The following is a 22464-nucleotide window of genomic DNA, read 5'->3' as shown; positions in this document are numbered from 1 at the left end:
ATCCATTTGTGAAAAAATAACTAAATTAAGGATACAAACTCTTGATACAAGTTTATAACAATGACAATTCCTCTTTAAGGTGACATTAAAAGCTTTTTTAATTTTTGTTCTATAACTTTTTTCAACTCTTGATCAATCCCAATATTCGGATAAAGATCTTTTGTTCTGTGTTTGTTACAGTCTTATTCTGTCGTCAAGAATTAACTTGATGGTTGTATATATTTAGAGGAATTTTTATTCATAATGCTCGGATTCAGTGGTTTTCTGGATAAGGGGTATTTCCATAGTTTGGATCACCACACTGTAACACTTTCTTTAGTAGAGTTGTTTTCAGATTATTCACCATAAAATAAAGTTTTTTCCAATTTACTTTCCATAATTTATTTTTTACCAGTTTTAGAAAATTTAAGTTTAAAATTCCTGTCTCTGGGGCTTCAGTCTGGCAGCTTAGTGATCCAGGAGCATCTGAACTGTAACAATTTACTACATGTAATTGAAACAATTAATTGATACATTTCTCAGTAGTATCTGTGGAATATTAGCAACTATTGTATCAATTCTAACAGCCCAATAGGGTTTTTGCCACCAATATGTAATTTAGATAATAAGATAACAAGTACAGGCCCTGCTTCATTATTACTGAGAAAAGGAAAATTATTTTTAAAAAATCATAATTATTTGCTTAAAATGAAGTCTATGGGAGATGGCTCTCCTATAATTTGGAGCTTTCTGGATAACAGTTTTCAACATAAATAAAGGATTCCATACTGTTTAAACGGATACTGTCATGGGAAAAATTTTTTTTCCCAAAACGCATCAGTTAATAGTGCTGCTGCAGCAGAATTCTGCACTGAAATCCATTTCTCAAAAGAGCAAACAGATTTTTTTATATTCAATTTTGAAATCTGACATGGGGCTAGACATTTTGTCAATTTCCCAGCTGCCCCTGGTCATGTGACTTGTGCCTGCACTTCAGGAGAGAAATGCTTTCTGGCAGGCTGCTGTTTTTCCTTCTCAATTTAACTGAATATGTCTCAGTGGGACATGGGTTTTTACTATTGAGTGCTGTTCTTAGATCTACCAGGCAGCTGTTATCTTGTGTTAGGGAGCTGCTATCTGGTTACCTTCCCATTGTTCTTTTGTTTAGCTGCTGGGGGGGAAAGGGAGGGGGTGATATCACTCCAACTTGCAGTACAGCAGTAAAGAGTGATTGAAGTTTATCAGAGCGCAAGTCACATGACTTGGGGCAGCCGGGAAATTGACAATATGTCTAGCCCCATGTCAGATTTCAAAATTGAATATAAAAAAATCTGTTTGCTCTTTTGAGAAATGGATTTCAGAGCAGAATTCTGCTGGAGCAGCACTATTAACTGATTCATTTAAAAAAAATTTTTTTCCCCATGACAGTATCCCTTTAACTGTATCCTGATTATTGATGTAAATGCATAATACATCAGGCAGTACTTTCTGATAACATTAAAACAATCCACCACCAGTGTACTACATTTCATAATGGGACCTGTTATCCAGAATACTCCTGGACCTGGGTTTTTCCAAATAAGACGTCTTTCCATACTTTGGGTTTTCATACCTTAAATCTAATGTTAGCATTTTATAAACCTAACAGCATTGTTTTGCCACCAATAAAGATGAATTCAATCTTAGTTAGGATTGAATATAAGGTACTGTTTTATTATTACAGAAATGGAAATTATTTGATTAAAATTGAATCTATGATATTCCCATAATTTGGAGCTTTCAGGATAACTGGCTTCTGGATAAAGGGTCCCGATACTTGTATATAATGAATTGGTGCTTAGAAGCTTTATTGTATTTGTTTTAATGAACTTTCATTTGTATATCTATTTAGGATTATCTCATCCCCTTTAAAAGGGGACTAAATAAACAAAGCTGTCAGGTGAAATATATATAATATTTAGCTGTATTGTGCATACATTTAGTTTAATTGTCTCTGAATATATTTAAAGCCTGATCAACTAATTCAAGTACACAGCAATATAATAATTCAGAGAGTCGCATCCTCCTTCAATTCCTGGAATTAATTAGAAATAGACAAAAGGTGACCTTGAAACAATTATAATTGGGAGAAGGAAGTATGGGCATCTGATCTGTACAGCCTGTTCCTATCCCAACCATCAATACAGCTTGCGCTGGCTCGCAGTAATACAATAAGAGCCATTTTTATTTTAAATGACAAATCTGGTCAGTTTCTAAGCAGCAGTAGCCAGCATCCCCCAGAGACAGATACATGAAATGCATGTTTTGCAAATTTGTACATTTTTGTACTATACAAACGCAAGAATCATATTTAATTAAAACATACATCATGCTTTCAAAAATCTAGCAGAGCTGTTGTACTGCTCAATGTATTTGTTGACTCTGCTATTTTTCCTTTAACAGATATCAAGTATAAGTCAACTCATGTAGGCTGGAAAGAAAACTCTCAGCACTACAATAATTCAAGCATATTTTTTTTTATTTTTGCTCTGCTTTCTAATATAGATCTTCAGGGCTTTTAAATGTGGGAGGCTTATTAAATTTTTATTGCACCATGTCATAAAAGAAGTAGAGCAACCTTGAAACATGCCTTTTTAATGTGGGTTGAATTGAAGGGATGTCTAAGCTGGCTAACTGAAGAGATGCAGAGAATACACATAACATTAAATAAATTGCTTTAGGATGTTAACAGATCTTTATATGTAGTATTTTAACAGTGTTTCCTAACAAGTGGCTCATGTGTACTACCAAACAGAGCCTCTTATAGGCTGCAAGTCTACATAGGGGCTACTAATGGGCAATCATATCCCATATTTTGTACCCCTAGGGATTTTTTGTTTTCTCATTTTTTTACATTCAAATGTGGCTCATGGGTAAAAAAGTTGGAAACCCCTCTATTATAGTATAGTATAATTGTAATTATTTTGTATATATTGTAATGGAGGTTTTAGTCTGGTACTATAGATTCATAATTTTGCATTACTATATATATATATATATATATATATACCATAAACTAGCAGTTAGGCAGGTTAAATATAGACTTAAAAAGTTGAACTTGATGGACGTCTTTTTATGTAAATATGTAAAACAGAATCTAGAGATGCTCTGGGGACTGTGGATTTTTTATTATATTTTTGCCACCCCCCCATCAGCTAGTGCAGATACCAAAGCATCCCTTTCACTGGTACAGTCAATTTTCTATTTGTATTAAGCTAATGAAAACATTAGGAGGCCCATTTATCAAAGGTCGAATTTCAAACTCATGTTGATTTTTTTTACTCTAATATATTCGAATATACTCACAATTCGATTGGGTTATTTAAAAAATTTGAACTAACATTACCGACCCGAAAACTCAAATCGAATTCGAATTGAATTAGACTAAACTCGAATCGAGTTTTTTCTCTGAAAAAAACTTGAATGTCAGGAAGACTAATAACATCTTCAAATGGTGCACTTGACTTCTACATGAACGGTGATAAATAATTGAATTCTAATTGTTCCCAGGGTCCAGGTATGATAAATCTCGAATTCGAGTTTGTATTATTCCGAACTCGAATTTGAGAGTTTTGACCAATAAACCAATTCAAATTGAATTCGAATACCAATTCGAACCTTAATAAATCTGCTCCTAGGAGTCTGTTTATTAAGCTTTGAATTTTTCTTGTCAAGTTTTTAAAAAATGGAAAAACTCAAATTTTTAGAAGAAAAAAAGTCTCAGATGTATTATGCTCCAAAGCTGCTAAAAATCATTATCTGAAAATATTCCAGCTAAAACTAGTCGAAGTCATGTAAAAATCAATAGCAGATGTTCACCTTTTACAATTTGCACAATTCGAACAATCTCACAATTTTGTCAAGACTTTTCCCACATGTGAATTAAGCAAAATTGTGGTTGGGAGTTAAGTCAAATTTTTATTCTTAATTTAATGAGAAGAATTCTAGTTTTAATAAATACCCTCCTAGAAGTTGCATAATTGTATTTCTATATTTTCTCTGTGTGACAATTTGGGACACTACACCCTTGACCTACTTAACATTATAGGGGCAGATTTATCAAGTGTAGAAGTGAATTAGAGGGAATTTTCGAAGTAAAAAAAATTTAAAATTCGAAGTAATTTTTTGGATACTTCGACCATCGAATAGAATACTACGACTTCGAATTTACTTCGAATTCAATTCAAACGATTTTACTTTGACCGATATTTGAATTCGAAGTATTTAAATTCGATGGTCGAATTTCGAAGTATTTTTAACTTCGAAATTTGACCCTTGATATATCTGCCCCTAAAAGTGACTAAAGTTGCACTTTGTGTGCCATTGCAATAAGAGAAAAATTAAGAATGAAATGAGTTTCACTAGGCCTAGGGTAGAGAATACGGGCTTTGCAGTACATAAGGATACTCTAAAAGGTTACTGCTAGAATCAGTTTTAGGAGCTTCTTGGTTAAAGTTTTTAAAGCTGCCAATTTTATACTATGCAGGCTGAAGAAAACGTTATTGCTGCTCTAGTAAAGTAATTTATAGGCAGTATTTCTCACCAGTTACTTCTTTTATAACTGTGTAAAGAAGAAATCTACATGAGAAATATTCTGATCTGGCCCCTTCAAATATGCTACTAAGAAATAACTAAATAATACTACAAATACAATGCTACAAATAACAAATAAAGAAGAATACTGGCAACCTATGCATTGCTTTGATTTTATTGTTTTACGTATTCTTTATACTTTAATTAACTTAAGCCTAAGGGTGGTGGCACACGTGGCGATTGTGGAGAGATAAGTCACCCAAGCGATAAATCTCCTCTTCTTCGGGTGACTAATCTCACCAAAATGCCGGCGAATGTGAATCGCCGGTGGATTGCTTTGTTTTCCAAAGTCGCCTCACATGGAATCTTCATGCGACTTTGGAAAACCAAACCGATTCGAATGCCACCCCGTCAACAATTCACATTCTTGCCAGCGGGAAGGCATTTTGGGCAGATTAGTCACCCAAAGAAGAGGAGATTTAACGCCGGGTGACTTGTCCCTCCGGAATCGCCACGTGTGCCACCACCCTAAAACTAGCTGTAGGTTGGCTATATTCCTCACATGCCTAGAATTCCTTCCATTTCATTGTTGTGAAGGATATACTGCTGTGCAATACAGTAGAAGCCCCATTTTACGTTACGGGGCCAGAAAAAAATGGTGTAAAATCCAGGAAAATGTAAAATCAGGGAAATTTTGTATTCATAATATATATGTGGGACCACAAAACAACAATGTAAAATGAGGGAAAACTTAAAATCAGGGGATGTAAAATGGGGGTTCTACTGTAATTTCTTTTTTAACTTTGTAGAGTGCAATAGTTGGAATTGGAGTTCTCTTATGTGTGCTTACTATTGGTTCAACCTTTTCCCAGTTTCCCTTTCCCTTTCCAATGAATTTTAGAAGGAAGCAAACACTCATGTCCTTATGTCCGTATGCATTTCAACAAGAATTCCTTATCTTAGTGACTCAAAGGATTGCACTTAATGAGTAAAGAAAGGACTAGATCTGAATCTATGCTTTACTTTAATTACAAATGACTCACTTCAGATAATCTCATTACATATTAATATGGGTTTTGGCAGAGGATATGCCAATGCACAGCATGTAACATAATAATCTTGATCTCTGTAATTAAGCACATTACTGTACAAATAACTTAATCTCACAGTGATTAGAATACTGGATACCATTAAAAGCTGTAATTGTACAAAACAGGAGAGAGACAGCAAAAGAATTGACCTCAAATTTATAAAACATTTTTAGCTGGAATGCCCTTTGTCTGCTATTGAATAGACACTATGGGGCAAATTCACTAAACTGAGAAAATTCGCCAGTGATGGCTTTGCGCACTTCGCCAGGCGTAAATTCGCCTGGACAATGCTAATTGCGCACAGGATACTGAACGCCAGCTACCGTTAGTAAATTGGCAAAGTGCCAAAATGACATCACGCTGGCGAATTTTTGCCAGCGTTAGCCACTTTGCCCTTTAGTAAATTTCCCCCTATATGGCCAAAAATATCCAGACACCCCTTCTGAAATCTCAAGTCTGGAGTTGGAACACTAATCAAAATTCAAATTTTTAATTTAATTTTTAAATAAAAAAAGTCAGACCGATTTGATCTTATTTTTTTTTTTTATTAAAAAAGCTCGATTTAATTGGTTTGGGTAGCATAGGCGGATTTTTATTAAGGCTTGGAGAGGCTAAGTCTCACCATTGTGTCTATTTGAGCTTGTTTGGGGGAGTGCTACTGACTAGTGTCTTTAGAAAAACAAAATCCCTACCTGGTGAATTTAGTGATGTCATCATAAGTTTGTGTACTGAAAATCCTGTGAAATTTGGATAGGAAAGCTTATGAGCTGATCTGTGTGCCAAGCACAGTTAGGGAGGATGCGTAACTGAGCTTGACCCAGGATGGCTGTTTGTATTGAGATGAGAGCCAAGACACAAAGCAGCTGCTCATCCTCCCCCTGCTTGTCTGGTATGTGCAACTTACATTAGATCTGAACTCATCCTGGACACTGTAAGTGGTTTTACTCACATTTCTTTTCATTTCTATATACACCCATAAGTAAGCTTTCTGACAGGTCACCCAGTTGGATCCGGGATAGGAGTGTTGCCGCGTCTCCTTCTCCCTCGTGGCTTTCTGCGTTTCGCGGATCCAATCAGCTTCCTCAGATCTTGTGAAGCTTTTTTACATTTGAGAGATTGGACCCGCAGGAGTCAACAAAACTGAAAGGACTAACTTTTTCCTTCCTTTCCTTTTTTTTTATATATATGATTTTCAGCCAATGCCTACCTGAATAGTTCAATGGAACCATTGTTATTGGATATTCGTGACAGTTTCCTTGAGGGGTTAAAGACCTTGTATCCTTAGCTACCTAGCAAGTAAAGGCTGTTTCCCATAGACTCCATTGTAATCAAATAATCCAATTTTTTTACAAATATTTCCCTTTTATCTATATTAATTAAACAGTACATTGTAATTGTAACTAAGATATAATTGACCCTTATTGGAAGAAAAAAACAACTTATTGGGTTTATTTAATGTTTACATGATTTTCTAGTAGACTTAAGGTATAAAGATCCAAATTATGTAAAAACCCGTTATCCGGAAACCTCCAGGTCCCGAACATTCTGGATAACAGGTCACATACCTGTATTACTTTGAAAAAGCAGTAAAAAAGCAGCTACAGTTTTTTGCAAAGGGACCGAAATATATCTGCATTATTCTATTGTAGCGTGGTCAAGGACTGCATGTGTGCAGTAACCGATATGAATTGTCTTCACTATACACTGTGTCACTGTGAACATGGGGCAGATTTTATCCACAAAATGCACACAAGAAATGCCACTGTGATACAGCAATAATTACTGTGGGCTAAAATATGTGAATATTTTGTTTATTTTTGGAGGCAACTGTCATTTATTTGATAACTGGATGGGCCAAAAGGAACCAATACCTTTTTAATTAATTAACTATTACCTGTAAAAATGCAGTGTCAAGAACAAAAAAACAATAGGAGCTAAAGTAACCTTAAATTATTAAACCTTAAGCTTTAATTCTGGCAAAGTTCCCCCTAGCTATTCTAACACCACAACAGCTACACAAGCAGAAAATGACACTTCAATCTTCCTTATGTTAGAACTTGTCTCACTATGGGATTTTACTAGTTCTTTTCATTATAATAATCGCAGAATGCTGAAGGCAAAATGTATCTGTTTATTGCCCATTTCAGTTTAAAAATGATTTTAAAAAGATCCATGCCGGCATGACGTTTCAGGTGGCAACTTCAAATGCCAGAGATAATAATGCACAGGAAAGTAGTGATTTTAGGTAGGTCAGACTAAATGTATCTGCATTGTAGTGGATGTTATTAAATCAGTTTTTTTGGCTTTCCAATTTTGAGAATTTATATGTAGGATCACTTACTATGACACAAGGCAGAAGTGCAAGAGCACCAAGTGGCATAAAAGTTTACCACTTATGCCACTTAATGCTCCACAACATGCATGAGACGAGTTGGATGCATACCTACATGCCTGCATGCCTACATGCCTCCTCCCTCACTATGAATACTGGAAGACAGGCAGTGTCAGACTGGCCCGGACCAGACCCCTCATCCGATATTTTTAATTTTAATTTTGGGGAGGAAAAAAGTTTTCGGCGATGTGCAGTGCCTTCTGCGCAAGAGCATGCGCCGTTCATGCATGCGCACTGAGCGGCACATTCACACAGTCACGCCAAGCTCAGCACGTCGCAGTAGGGGGCCGGGGGGCCAGAGGGGGCCCTGGACCAGAAGTCCCGATGAGCCCCAGGCCCCCCAGTCCGACTCTGAAGACAGGGTGTCCGATTTTTCACATTTTGCACTAGGGACGCAACAAACCATGTTCGGAAGAATCCCGCATCGTCTTCTTCAGATTTAGGCAAAAACCACGCTGCATCTGAATTCCACATGTGGACTGATATTGCTGATGTGTGTTGTTATGCCCCCAATTTTGTTTAATTGTTTTTTTTACACCACCTAGTGGTTTAGCCAATGGTTTACATGAGTTTTTAGGTATATTGTCTTTGTTTTCCATTTCTTTACTATGTGACCATGTGTAACATCAAGAAATGATTAGTATAGCTGCCATCTTCATACTGTTCACAGCTAAGATATTCACCATCTGCAGTAATACTACCCCATCAAGCATACTGGTAGCATCGTTGGTAGGTACAGTGTCGGACTGGGCCGGCGGGACACCGGGAAAAACCCCGGTGGGCCCCGGGCTCTTGTGGGCCCCGCCGGCCCAGATCCGCTACTTAGTGGGGCGGCGCGACCCCACTTTGTTTGGGGTCGCGGTAGAATAGAAGGGCTGCGCATGCGCACAAACGCGGCGCCGCGCGCATGCGAACAAACGCGGCGCCGCGCGCATGCGCACAAACGCGGCGTCGCGCGCATGCGCACTAGCCGCCTGCAGCACTCCGGAGCGGCAGTGGCGGCTGGAGGGGGCCCTGGGGCAGTAGCCCCGGTGGGCCCCATGCCTCCCAGTCCGACCCTGGGTAGGTATAACTATTCCCAAGTGCGGGTTAAATAATATAGACGGTTATTTCTCAGTTTTGTACTTTTTATACATGTTTATAACTTTATATGTGCAGCCGCATCATGGCACAGTAATATTTGTTCCTGCCCAAACATATAGGCCTTACTCCTATTTGGATGCCTCTCTTCTTTTATATCTTATACATATACTGTACGCAGTGTTTAATGTATTTTGTTATGTTTCATACCTTCCCTTGTTAATTAAACTGAAGCTCAATAATCTGTCTCAGTAAAATGATGAAGGAAGGAGTTTAGCTGTATGTCAAGATACACACTACCCAGGTTAACTCGTAGTGAGGACAAAACACGTGTGAAGTAAGAAAGATCCACACCAATTGTTTTCCTTTTTTTACAAAAAGAAAAGTCTGTGTGCTGAACAGTTTGTTGTTGTGCTGGTATCACAGCTTGAATGCACATGCACGGGTGCACAGATTTGATGGAACAGTGATGAGAACTGATTCTGAATGGGAAAGTACAGTGGTTTGGATTTACAGTAGAGAATCAAACCTTCATGTGTTTGATCCCTCGAGGCTATTTGTCTCAAGCAGGAATAATTGCTGTAAAAAATATAATTTATCATTTTTATGACAATCCCCTAAAAGCACAAAACACATGGCAGAAGGTAGAGCTAGGGCTTCTACTGCTGAAATGGAGTGATTATCACATGGTCCTTGATTTCATTAGATAACGTCTTCCTCTGTGCCACAGGCCTTATATTCAATACATGTGTATAGGTACACTGTGAAACAAACAAAGTGAGATCAAATGCACAGAATGGGGAAGACAATAAATATTATACAATGATCTTGTAAATAGTGATTTAAATCAGTAGATAGCGGTCTGATCATTATTTTATATAGTATAAGGAAGGCCATGCTATTTTATATCCATTTTAGATTTTGTAGAGATATCCTGCTATTTTAAAGGTTCACTTACGAAATCACCCGCAAATGTATCAGCTATATCACATATTAAGATCACATCATATGGTAGTAGTAGGGATCAGTACTATGACCAGCAACTTGGCAACAACATTTGGAAAAGACCGGGCAGATAAAAATGGCTGCAGGATTTGAAAATGTAAACATTTTTTAAAGGACATTCTAAGGAGAGAATATTTCAAATGATTTGGGATAAAATAAACATTAGTGGTCCAGGTTCAAAGTTAAATGACAGTTATTTGTCTCAAGCAATTAAGAGTCAGTTGGAAATAACATTGTGGTGGAGTTAATGTTGACAAATAAAACCAGTGTTCAGTAAAGGAGTATGAAAGGACAAGGAAAGGCATAATCACTGGGAAGTTTTAAAATGTCAGGTACCCCCAGATGAAGAGCATAAGGGCAGAGACACATGGTCAGATTTGGGGAGATTAGTCGCCCGGCGACACTAGGAGACTTCGGGGCGACTTTCGGAAAACAAAGTTCTCCGATTGCCATCCCGCTGACGATTTTCATTCTAGTTGGCAGGAAGGCAGGGGAAGGGGATTAGTCGCCCCGAAGAATAGGAGATTTGTCGCCGGGCGACTAATCTCCCCGAATCTGATCATGTGTCTCTGCCCTAAAAAGGGCTCACTCAGTGGATATTATTGATTTCCAAGCTAAAAAAAATAGTGAAAGGAAAGAACTAGGAATGCACCGAATCGGGATTCGGCCAAGATTCAGTCTTTTTCAGCAAGATTTCTTGTGCCTTGCCGAACTGAATCCAACCCCTAATTTGCATATGCAAATCAGGGACAGGAATAGAAATCACAAAACAAGGGAGTAAACACATTTTTCCTTTCCCGTCCCTAATTTGCAAATGCAAATTAGGATTTCAGAATTCATTTCGTTATTTGGCCAAAACTTTTAAGAAGGATTCTGGAATTCGGCCAAATCCAAAATAGTGGATTCGGTGCATCCCTAGAAAGAACAGAAACCCTCTCTAGGTCTCATGTAAAATTTGTAAAATAATGGGAACTCTGTACAATATTAGTGCAATGATTATTTCATTATATTATCCAGAACAACTTGATTTACCAAGTATTAGAAATATTAGAAAATGAAAATTGAAGGGTGCAAAGATACCTTAGAACCAAACCAATGTAAAGAAAGAGACTATGCTTCAAGCTCTGAGAATTAGTTGTTTAGGAATTAAGTCAATTCTTAATGTTCAATAAAAAAATCAAGTCCAGATGCTTACTAATGGTATCTTTGCACCCTTCAATTTTCATTTTCTAATACCCAAGTTCTACTTCAGCACCTACTGTAGGTACATTTCATGTATACAGATACATATAATATATATACAAGTAAGGACATGAAAGGCAAATGGCAACTTCATTCATGAACAGAAATTGTAGGTATACTCTTTTCATCAATAAAAATGCAATATGTATAGGGAAACCAGTATTGTTGCATGAAAAGCAAAGCACAGAAAGCAGCATGCCTGTTCAGAATGAAGGGAAAAAGAACCTTAACAATGGAACAATATGGACTAGAAAATAAAGTAGAGTTATGATTAAAGCAAATAAACATTAGGATTGTTAAGTAGACAAAAAGAAACAAATGCCAAGTGAAGACCATAGGCAAAGTAGTTGATTCTTTAGTAATTCAGTGTTTACAAAGAGAAATTTGTAGTACATGTAAAGCAGTAATTCTGAGTATTGGCACTTTTTATGCCGCAAATTCACGCCTGGCGAATAAATTTGCCCATCACTAAATACGTCTTGTCTTATTTTAGATACACAATTTATGAACAGTTAATATTTCCTGAACTGATGCTTATTTAAAAATAAAAGAGAAATAAATAAGAAAACGCAGCTAAAGCAGAGGAAACACTCAATTTAGAAACAGCATTTGTGACAAAGGATAGCAGAATAAGCTTGCGTTAAACATTAAGGAGCAGATTTATTAAGGGTCAAATTGATAATTCAAATTTGAATTTTTTATACAGTCAAAACTCTCAAATTTGAATTGTGAATTATCCAAACTCGATTCGAGTTTTAATTCAAATTTCGAGATTTAGCATACTCTGGTCCTTTAAGAACTCAAATTCGACTATTCGCCACCTAAAACATGCCGAGTTCATGTATAAGTCAATGGGAGACATCCAGGGACCAATTTGGACATGTTAGTAGCCTTCCTGACATTCGATTTCTTTTTAGGAGAAAAAACTCAAATTGAGTTTAGTCAAATTCAGTTCGAAGTATTTTTGAGTTTTCAAGCAGGTAAAATTTGTCCGATATTCGTTTCAGATTAAATTTCTTTAATAAATAACCCTCTAATCGAATTTCAAGTATTTTCAAATTTAAAAGAGTTTTAAAAAACTCACATGAATTAGAAATTCAACCTTATGGGCAACACTACAAAGAAAGGATCTCCGTAATGCAGCCCCAGCTAATCTGTACCAGTTGAAAGTGGGTACACCCAAGAAGTTGGGATGTACAGAATACAGGGTTCAGTTCAGCACAGAATGAGAGCCATTTTTGCATTTGGCCAAATCCTTGCCATTCAGTCAAACTGAATTCAAACTCTTAAAATCACAGACTCGAGGTGTTTCATACATAAACATGAAGAGATGTACAGTTGTGCTCCTTACAGCTCTTGCACTTCTGCCCAGCGTTATTGTAAATGACCCCTATAGTGACAATATAGTGACCCTAACCTGCAATGGCTGACCAACAGTCAACCCAAACCATGGGTCACAATGGGTGACTAATACAGTACAAATCTTCATTCGCTGCTATTTCACTTTTCCAAAATGATGTTCTCACCACTAAATAGACTTAAACGTCAGAGACTGTTGTGTAAAGGCATCAACAAAGGAATTTGTGCAGAGAGTATTAATCTGCATCTGAGACCAAACACGCTTGACTCATGTTCGTGTTTAAGCCACTGTCCTTGGGAAGCAGAGCATACTATAATTAGTGTTACATAATTGTATATAAGGTTTGCATAATTAAGTGCAGAAATTAACGTCTGAAATGGGTTTATTTTAATCCTAACTGTATCATCGGCCCAGTCTGATAACACAATATTTTCTCTCCGTAAACATGCTGGAGGCAATCTCCTAAATATCCCAATATTTTATCAAGTCCCTAATGTATGCTTACATATGTTACATCAGAAAACTCTTTAAAAACAGTGTAAACAATGTACACCAATGGGGTTATTTATCAAAATCCGAATTTATTTTCTGAAATATACTCCAACCACATATATTTCCCCTTATTTATCAATACATTTTCCTGAAAAATTCCAATGCAGGGAAAAACTGGAAAAAATCTAAAATTGTACGAAAATTCGAATCATACACATTTTTTGGATTTTATGCCTGAAAACTCAGGATATCTTTGGGATTTCTCCAATTGACATATACAATCTCGGCATGTCTGAGATGCCGGATTTTCAGATTCAGACTCTTATCATCCTCGGGGTATAATAAATCACAAAAAATTTTAGTTTTTTTTACTGCAGAGGATGCTTTTCCAGTGGTCCATAGTTCAGTGACAGTACCAATACACCACTCAAGCCAATACATGGAATTGCACAAGGTGTTGTAAGGTTTGTTTGCCTATGGTTGCCCATTAAATTCCACTCTACCTACAACTCATTCTTATACTAACATTGCTTCTGAAAATAGTCCAGAGCCCAGCAGTGAGTGTTCCAAGTAAGGACATATACTGACTAATATTATATCCAGGTAGTTTTGGCCATACAGTGTAAATCATTGGGTAAAGGCAGGTACTGTATGAGGTGGTGTCAGTGCACAGGGGAAGAAGCAGAGCATAGTCAGAGGACAGGCCAAGGTCAATAACCAGGAAAGCAGCAAGGTACAGAATCAGAATCCAATAACATAGTCAAGAACAGGCAACAGGATCAGGACAGGCAGCAATTGTCAAAGTCAGGATCAGACAGTGATCAGACATGGGAATCAATACTGGAATGGCACTCAGGACCTTAGAAAACAGAACCTATGTTGGGCAACGCCTTAAAATATTTGCATTTTGCAACACATGTGATGATTTCATGTGCAGTGTCAAAAATATAAGAAAAAAAGTTTAGTACAAAAGGGTACACAAGAGGGGAGGTGGCAGGCACCCAAGGTAATCTTACAGTGCATGCTTGAGCCTTTCATACAATTCAATAATGCTCAACAGCTTTGCATAGGGTACTGAAACCTTAGTAGGCTTGTGTGAGTTTTATTTCCTAATGCCCCTCATTTAATAGAAATGTTTCAGGGAATACACCTTACATGGGGCAGCAGAGAGTTTAGCAAGCCCTGCCCAACTTCTTTACTAAGAGCAAAGATGACGTGAATGATATTTATGTGACCTGCAATCATTTCCTTGCACTTTCCTCATATTTGCAAAACCTTGAAGCTCCACACAGACGAGAGCTAACTGAAGTACCACAAGGCCAATCAGTGACACACTGATGAAAATTTAGCTTCCAACAAAGTAATTAGTGAAGGAAAAGACTTAAACCTCAGAGGTAAAATCCATAAACTCTTACCTACCCCCTAGTGATTGACTGTTGACAGGGTGATATATCCACTGTAATTTATCAAGGTGTTCCTTTGATAAATAATCTGCCTTCAAAGTATCAAATATTTCATAATGGTGCATCTGCTGAACATATTGCTGCATAGCGTGGTCTCGAAGCTGGCTCAGGAGAACTTGCCTCCAGTACAGAGCTAAATGAATCACACTTATACATTCAATTTGGTAACATTCATAAACCTGTTTTTTATATTATTTTCAGTCTTACTGGAACTGCATGATGATAATTTTTAAATAAGAAGCTATATTTACAAGGAGCTCTATTTATGGGAAAGGCTTCGGTACAGGAAACAGATTGGACTAGTAATAAATCCAGCCCTGATTTTGTGGACTGGCAGTTAAATAGTAGCCTATTTTTAAAATGTTAGCAAACTTTGTAGTACAAAGTACTACTTTGTAGTACAATACAACTAATCCTACAGCGGGATAGGTTAAATCAGCCACTGCAATTTCCTGGACAAATTTAGGGGCGTTTGCGTGATATCCTTATGGGCGCACTTTTTTTTATGGAAATTGTTCTTCTTAGGCAGGTGATAGTGATGACAAGTAAAGACCAATCGGGAACACCAAAGTGAGAACTTTGAAGCAGTTGACTATAATAAGATAATCCCTATTAAAGTGATACTGACACTAAAAAACTACTTTCTAAAATATGAATGTACATTAAAATTACCCCTAGGTCATGTTGATCGTTTTTTGCCGAGAGGTCAGTTTTTGTAAGTAATTTTTATTTAAATTTCTGAAACCTGACTGTTTTGCCAACCTGACTGTCCCATCTCAGTCTGTCAGTTAAAGTTTCTAATGCTAATGACTCCTGCTGCACAAATATGGCAGCCCCCTTATAGATTAACACAGGGAGTCAGAGAGGTAATGGAAAAGCATCAGGCCGATACTTTATAGCAAAATTATAAGTAGCATGCAAAGTCAATATTATGATAGATGGTGTCAGTATCTTTTTAATATGCTAAGAATACCCCAACGGGACACATACAAGCGGTCCACCTAGGGCCCACCATCGGATAAGCCTGATATGCTTTTATACTGAGCTTTACTCCATTTTTAAGATGTTGTTTAAAATGTCATTTTTGCACCATTTTTATTTCGTTTGAAAGACAAATTCATTTAAGTGTCTGTAAATTGTCTTTCTTTCACTACAAAATTAAAAGAGGCGCTTGAGTCGGAATTTTGGCAGATTTCTGTTTGTAAATATGGAGAAAGTATTTTACACCAGTTTACCACCACTTTTACTCCAAAATGGGCCATCTCCACTTCCCCCCCCAAGTGTCAATGCTCTGCATCAGTCCATCTTCCTGTGCAGATTCAGTATCAGTTACATAGTTATATAGTTACATAGTTAGAGCAGGTTGAAAAAAACCCAAAGTCAATCAAGTTCAACCCCTCCAAATCTTGAATGCCCACAGAAGGACATCAGAAAGCAAATGCCACTCCTGCTGATGATGTATCTGCAAAAATACAAGGAAAACTCCACTTTGTAAACTATAGAAAAAATGAATAGCCTACATTAACACTGAAGTGTTTTTAAAAAAATACATCAACCTGACCTGTTATAAATAGAAATCTAAAATACTTCCTTAACTCTGAAAGATAACCAAAGCCTATCTTAGATCATTACAGCAGTTTAATAAAACATTTTATAACTAGGTAACATTATCTTATATTGCTATTTGAGACGGTTCACAACAACAATATAAAATATTCATTGTTAGGATCCAGTTTTCATATCCAACCATTAAAGAAACAGATTGCATCATCTTTGAATTATTTATTTTCGGTGTTAATTAATACCCAGAATACTATTTGTATTACCAACACTATTGACCCTGTCATTACACAAAACAGACACCAGATGTAGTAGCATCTATACGGCTTCACTAAAGTTTTTGGCTTTTAAGGAGTATGCTGGTGTATTGCACCCACATGATTATAATGTGTAGGTAAATAAAGGAAGACATTTCTGCCAGGTACTATAATTACCATAGTCATTCTATGAAGAATACAGATTGATTGGCCTTGCAAATGTTGACAACCAGATGAGTGATTTGACCGTTAGCTGTGCTGTACCAATGAAAAACACCCTATGGATTCTATTGGTAATTATAGGACAATAATATTGATGGCAGTTTTAGAACATCACAAATTTCAGCTTACTTGAGTGTAGTGAGTTCTGTGAGCGAAGGCTGAGTAGCCTTAAGGTAACTCTCCCTTCGGGCTGCAATCTTTGGAGATGGTTTAGGGCTATTAGTGTCAGAGTCTCCACTGTCATCATCTCCCATGGCTTTAATGTAGCTGCCGCTGCGCATTCGCCTGCATGGAATCTCGTCATCTTTGCTTTTTGGGGAGTATCCACTCCATTCATCTTGAGGCACCTGGAAGAAATTCATTTATTAGACATGGGCTTATTAAACTGACTGATTATTCTTCCACTTTCTAGGCGATGTAAAAACATTTGGGGCCAAGGTGTAAAAAGCACAGATATGATCTCTTATTCAGAAATAGTGATGTGCGAATAAACTCGCCTGGCATCTCACCATGGGCGAATAAATGTGAGAATCTCCGGTGAAAATTCACCTGCGTCAAAAAATGTTGGACGCGCTTCTGAAAAGTCGCTCGCGGCAAAATCGTTGTGCATTAACACTATTCAGATGCCCATTGACTAACGCCAAAATTGACGCAAGTGACTTTTTGGACGCGGGCGTCAATATTCGATTTTCAAATTTTTTGGGAGAAATTCGCACCATCACTGTTCAGATAACCAGAACTCTGAATTGCAGGAAGTTCATCCCCATAGTCTATTGTAGTAAATGATGCTATTGTTTTAATGATTTCCTTTTTCTCTGTAAGAATATATGTACTTAATCATAACAGAGCTGTATGAATCCATATTGATGAGAAAATAATCCTATTGGGTTTACAGTAGAAGACTGTTTTTACATACACAGAAATAGCAATGTTTATTTGCAGTCTGGCACAGATAAATGGTGTTCTTATCCTCCCACATTTAACTTTTCCTGGAATTTACACTGATTAGTGGTCCCTGGGAAAACATAAAAGCACGCTTCTACTGTATTTAACATTTACATTTTTTTTAGTAGTAGACTTACTATATACTTATCCAAATTATGGAGAAACCTTATACCAACCATTCTGTATAATAAATGTATAATAGATTCTATATATATATATATATATATATATATATATATATATATATATATATATATACAACGACCTTTAAGTACACTTCAAGGTGACTTCCACCAAGTTATGCTACAAAATATTCACTGTAATCATATATTCATTAATAAATACTTTAGATGTTCAAAACAGAACTACATTTATGACTTTCTGTGTTTTTCCTTAGTGACTTCCATGGGAAGCGATGTATAATAACGGTGGAAAATCTGGCATGGTGTAAAATTACACACACCTTGATAAATTTGCCATTTTTTTAACACAGCTTTTTACACCACTTTTTTTGCAAACTTTGTTCTACACAGCAGAATAAACATGCCCCTAAGTGCCATGGGGTATAGACACAGTACGGAGGTCCCTGCCCTGCATTTACAGACTGATGCCATATTAGTCATTCTACTATAGTTACAAAGATTATCTACAACAATATCTCCACTCCAAATAAACTCTAAGGGACATATTTACTAATGGTCGAATATCGAGGGTTAATTAACCCTCGATATTCGACTATCGAAGTTAAATCCTTCGACTTCGAATATCGATGGGGACCTTCCCCATAGGCTAACATTGATGCTCGGTAGGTCTTAGTTGGCGAAGTAGGGGGTCGAAGTTTTTTTTAAAGAGACAGTACTTCGACTATCAAATGGTCGAATAGTCGAACGATTTTTAGTTCAAATCGTTCGATTCGAAGTCGAAGTCGTAGGTGAAGGTCGAAGTAGCCAATTCGATGGTCGAAGTAGCCAAAAAAACACTTTGAAATTCGAAGTATTTTTTATTCTATTCCTTCACTTGAGCTAAGTAAATGTGCCCCTAAGTCACCTTCAGGTTCCAGGAATGTACAGGAGAGCACAAATCCACACTGGATGCAGAAATATTCTATATATTTTTATTAACGGTATGTTGAAATGTTTTTATTCACCTTTGAGAAAACTTTTAGTATGATGTAGAGATTGATTTTTTGAGACAATTTACAATTGTTTTTCATTTTTTTTATTATTTGTGGTTTTTGAGTTATTTAGCTTTTTATTCAGCAGCTCTCCAATTTGCAAATTTAAAACCCTTTCCAAAAAAAGAGCACAATTAACTCTTTTGTGTTAGAATTAGTGATGGGTGATTTTATTCAGCGATTCACGAAACCGCCGTGAAGATTTTCCCGCATATAAAAAATGGACGCCGGCATCAAAAATGAGATGCCGGCGCCGTTTCGCGAATTTTTTGCCGTTTCGCCCCAAATTCGCCCATCACTAGTTAAAATGTTCTCAAAGTAAATGAACATAAACTGCACTGAGCTTGTTCATTGCCTGTTAGAGAACATAATCATGTGACAAAACAAATCACTGTTATTCTTTAGAATCTCACTGCTTTTGAAAATGTATTGGCTCACATAAGATGCCACAAGTCTTCTGCAAAATCTGAATGAATGCAATACTTGTTTTACAGTGTTCTGCACCCACCCCAGACTGGCAAGACTCCAGTCAATGTTGAATGCCACTACCCGGTCCACTCATACCACACTGTGCAGTTTCTGGCAAAAAATTTAAGAGACATACGAGGGGAAATGTAATAAAAGTCGGTAAAGGAAAAAATGCGAAAAGTTATGCCCCTTTGCGAACAAATTTTCCTTTGCGCAAATTTAATATAGCTTTTGCGAACCCGGAAACTGTTTAGCGACCACTTCTGACAGTGGAAGAAGATTTGCGAGTTTTATTGTTAGTGCCAGTGCGCAGTGAATGTAATAAAACCTCATACTGAAAAAGTTTATGCTTACAAAAGATTAGGACACCTTCAAGCACTTCTTAAAAGTAGGCAAAATTCTCAATGAGCAATGAAAATTCGAAAATGTAATAACAGTTTAAAGAAGAGTATTACATTGCAAAATGTGAATTGGAATTATTATTTGTGCAAATTGTTCTGCTCTTTGCGACTTTTATTCCATTCCTCTAATAGCGGCTTATGTAACATAAGACACTAATGGGAGAATATAATAAAAGTCGCCAAGAGCAAGACAATTAGCACAAATAAGAATTAAAAAGTCTCATTTTGCAATGTAATATTCCTCCTTAAACTGTATATTTACATTACATTGCGAACTTTAATTGCGCTTTGCGAATTTTAATTGCGCATTTCCCACTTTTAAGAAGTGCTTGAAGGTGTCCTAATCTTTTCGAGCAAACATAACAACTTTTTCAGTAAGAAGTTTTATTACATTCACGACGCACTGGGGCAAACTATAAAATCCGTAAACCTTCTTCCACTGTCGGAAGTGGTTGCTACACTATTTCCGGGTTTGCAAATACTTTATTAAATTTGCGCAAAGGAAAATTTGTTCACTCAAAGGCCTAACTTTTCGCATTGCGAATATTTTTTCTATTACCAACTTTTATTACATTCCCCCATAACTTTGCCCAGGAGCAGTAACACAGAGCAACCAATCAGCAGGTATGATTTACTGATCACCTGTTTAAAAGCACACATCTTATTGGTTGCTATGGGCTACTGCTACTTGGCAAACTTATGCCTTTTATTGCATATGGGGGATATTATAGTGTTTGATTGTCATTAGCAAATTTATTTATTTTTTTGTTTTATTATTATTTATATTCAGGGTGGATGAACAAATGGTGGAGGTCAAAAGGAATATTTCCCTCTGTAATCTGTGGAGCAGCTCCTTACACATGGAAGGCCGGAACAGGAAGGGATTATAGAAGAAACTGACATTGTACTTAAGCATGGGGAATATCATAGGAGGGTTTACAGACAAGCAAAAAAACCCTGCAATATGACCCTGGTACTAGCTGACAACATAACTGTACATGGAACACTTAAAACCTGTGAATTATAAACATAATACAATAACTAACTGCTGGGGCAGCCCACCTGCCTTCACTGAACAGTAAGTACAGGGGACTCCTTGTGTGTTGCATCTGTTGGCTCTAGATGTTGTGTCAGTTAAATTACACACAATGGAAGCGTAAGTGTGAGTTTACAGTATGTGTGTCTCTTATAATCCCTTTTCCCTCACAGCAGTATGCTACACCCAATTGTGTGCAAACAAAAGGCTCAATTATGTTAGAATTCTGCCTGAAAATGTTACATTCTAGTTAGAAATGGGGAATTACAATTTTTTGCACGTTGCAGTCCTTTATAAAATGATTCTATTGGCGTTAATTAATGCGCCAGATAGTTTGGGGGCAAAGTAAGAACCCTTCTTAATTGAATCTGCTTTGCATTGTTTATTTAACTTTTTATTCAGCAGCTCTCCAGTTTGCCCTTTCAGCAATCTGGTTGCACTGATTTGAATACAAGACTGGAATAAGAATAGGAGTGGCCGGAACAGAAAGATGATAAAAAACAGCAATAAGAATACATTTGAGGCCTTACAGAACATTTTTTTCTAGATAAGTGACCCCTCTATTTGAAAGCTGGAAAGATGAAGGCAAATAATTCAAAAACGATAAATTAAAAATAAATAATGAAGGCCAACTGAAAAGTTGCTTAGAATCGGAAATTCTATAATATAATAAAAATTAACGTAAGTACTTCCCTGAATTAACTATACTATACTGTGCCCTCAGGCCATTGGGTTTATTTTTTCTGTTTTTTTTTCTGAATTTCTACAGCATTTAGCACTAGTTTTGTGCTGAAAATCAAAATTTTTTTGTACTATGCTGTATGGCAACAGCACACACTTCCCATTGCATCTATGTCTTCAGTACTAGGAGCGATAAAGGTCAGGAACTAGGTATAGATACAGGGAGCCTTTACCAAAAAGCAGTTTAATCGTAATACATGGAGAGCACAGGTTTTATTAATGGATGCACAGAAAGTGACTGCTTGACTAGGGGCAATTGAACAGTAAGGGGCACATTTACTATGGGTCGAATACCAAGGGTTGATTAACCCTCGATATTCGACCATCGAAGTTAAATCCTTTTTAAATCCTTACCGCAATTCGGAAAAATTGTTCAATGGAACGATCAAATCCTTCGAATCGAACGATTCGAAGGATTTTAAACCATCGATCGAACGATTTTCCTTCGATCACAAATTGCCTAGGAAGCCTATGGGGACCTTCCCAATAGGCTAACATTGGTGCTCGGTAGGTTTTAGGTGGCGAAGTAGGTGGTCGAAGTTTTTTTTAAAAGAGACAGTACTTCGACTATCGAATGGTCGAATAGTTGAACGATTTTTAGTTCGAATCGTTCGATTCGAAGTCGAAGTCGTGGTCGAAGTAGCCAAAAAAATACTTCGAAATTCGAAGTATTTTTCCTTTTAATCCTTCACTCGAGCTAAGTTAATGTGCGCCTTAGTGCAGGATGCTAGGAATAATAGGCTAATGGAGTAAAGGCAGGATGAATTTATTTGTACTAATGACACACATATATAATTTAAAGAAGTAATACTTTATTAGCTCTACTCTTATAATATAAGTATCAGTACTAGAAACCCACTTCAAATTCCTTAGCAGAAAAAGAGATCAATTTTCTGTCTGATGGTTCAAGATTTTAGTTGCCCCAATATTCTTGTTTGAGTCAAAATACTGGTGTGATCATTTGTTTCCCTTTTTTGTCTGTCC

At 36.8% G+C, this 22464-nt stretch overlaps 1 protein-coding gene across 3 annotated transcripts in view; it reads right to left on the bottom strand.

Annotated features, from left to right (window-relative positions):
• The window catches only part of dlgap1.S (discs, large homolog-associated protein 1 S homeolog), a 307453-nt gene that overhangs the window by 97288 nt on the left and 187701 nt on the right, over positions 1–22464 (bottom strand). For all 3 annotated transcript variants that reach the window (XM_041567834.1, XM_041567833.1, XM_018268896.2), the window contains one exon: positions 16845–17062. In XM_041567834.1, the coding sequence (XP_041423768.1) occupies positions 16845–17062 (218 nt within the window). The remainder of the gene's footprint in view (positions 1–16844; positions 17063–22464) is intronic.

This window comes from Xenopus laevis, chromosome 6S (genome assembly GCF_017654675.1).
Source record: "Xenopus laevis strain J_2021 chromosome 6S, Xenopus_laevis_v10.1, whole genome shotgun sequence".
Classification (NCBI taxonomy): Eukaryota; Metazoa; Chordata; class Amphibia; order Anura; family Pipidae; genus Xenopus; species Xenopus laevis.
The sequence above is the reverse complement of the archived record's forward strand: the minus strand, read 5'-3'. Positions and strand labels throughout refer to the sequence as shown.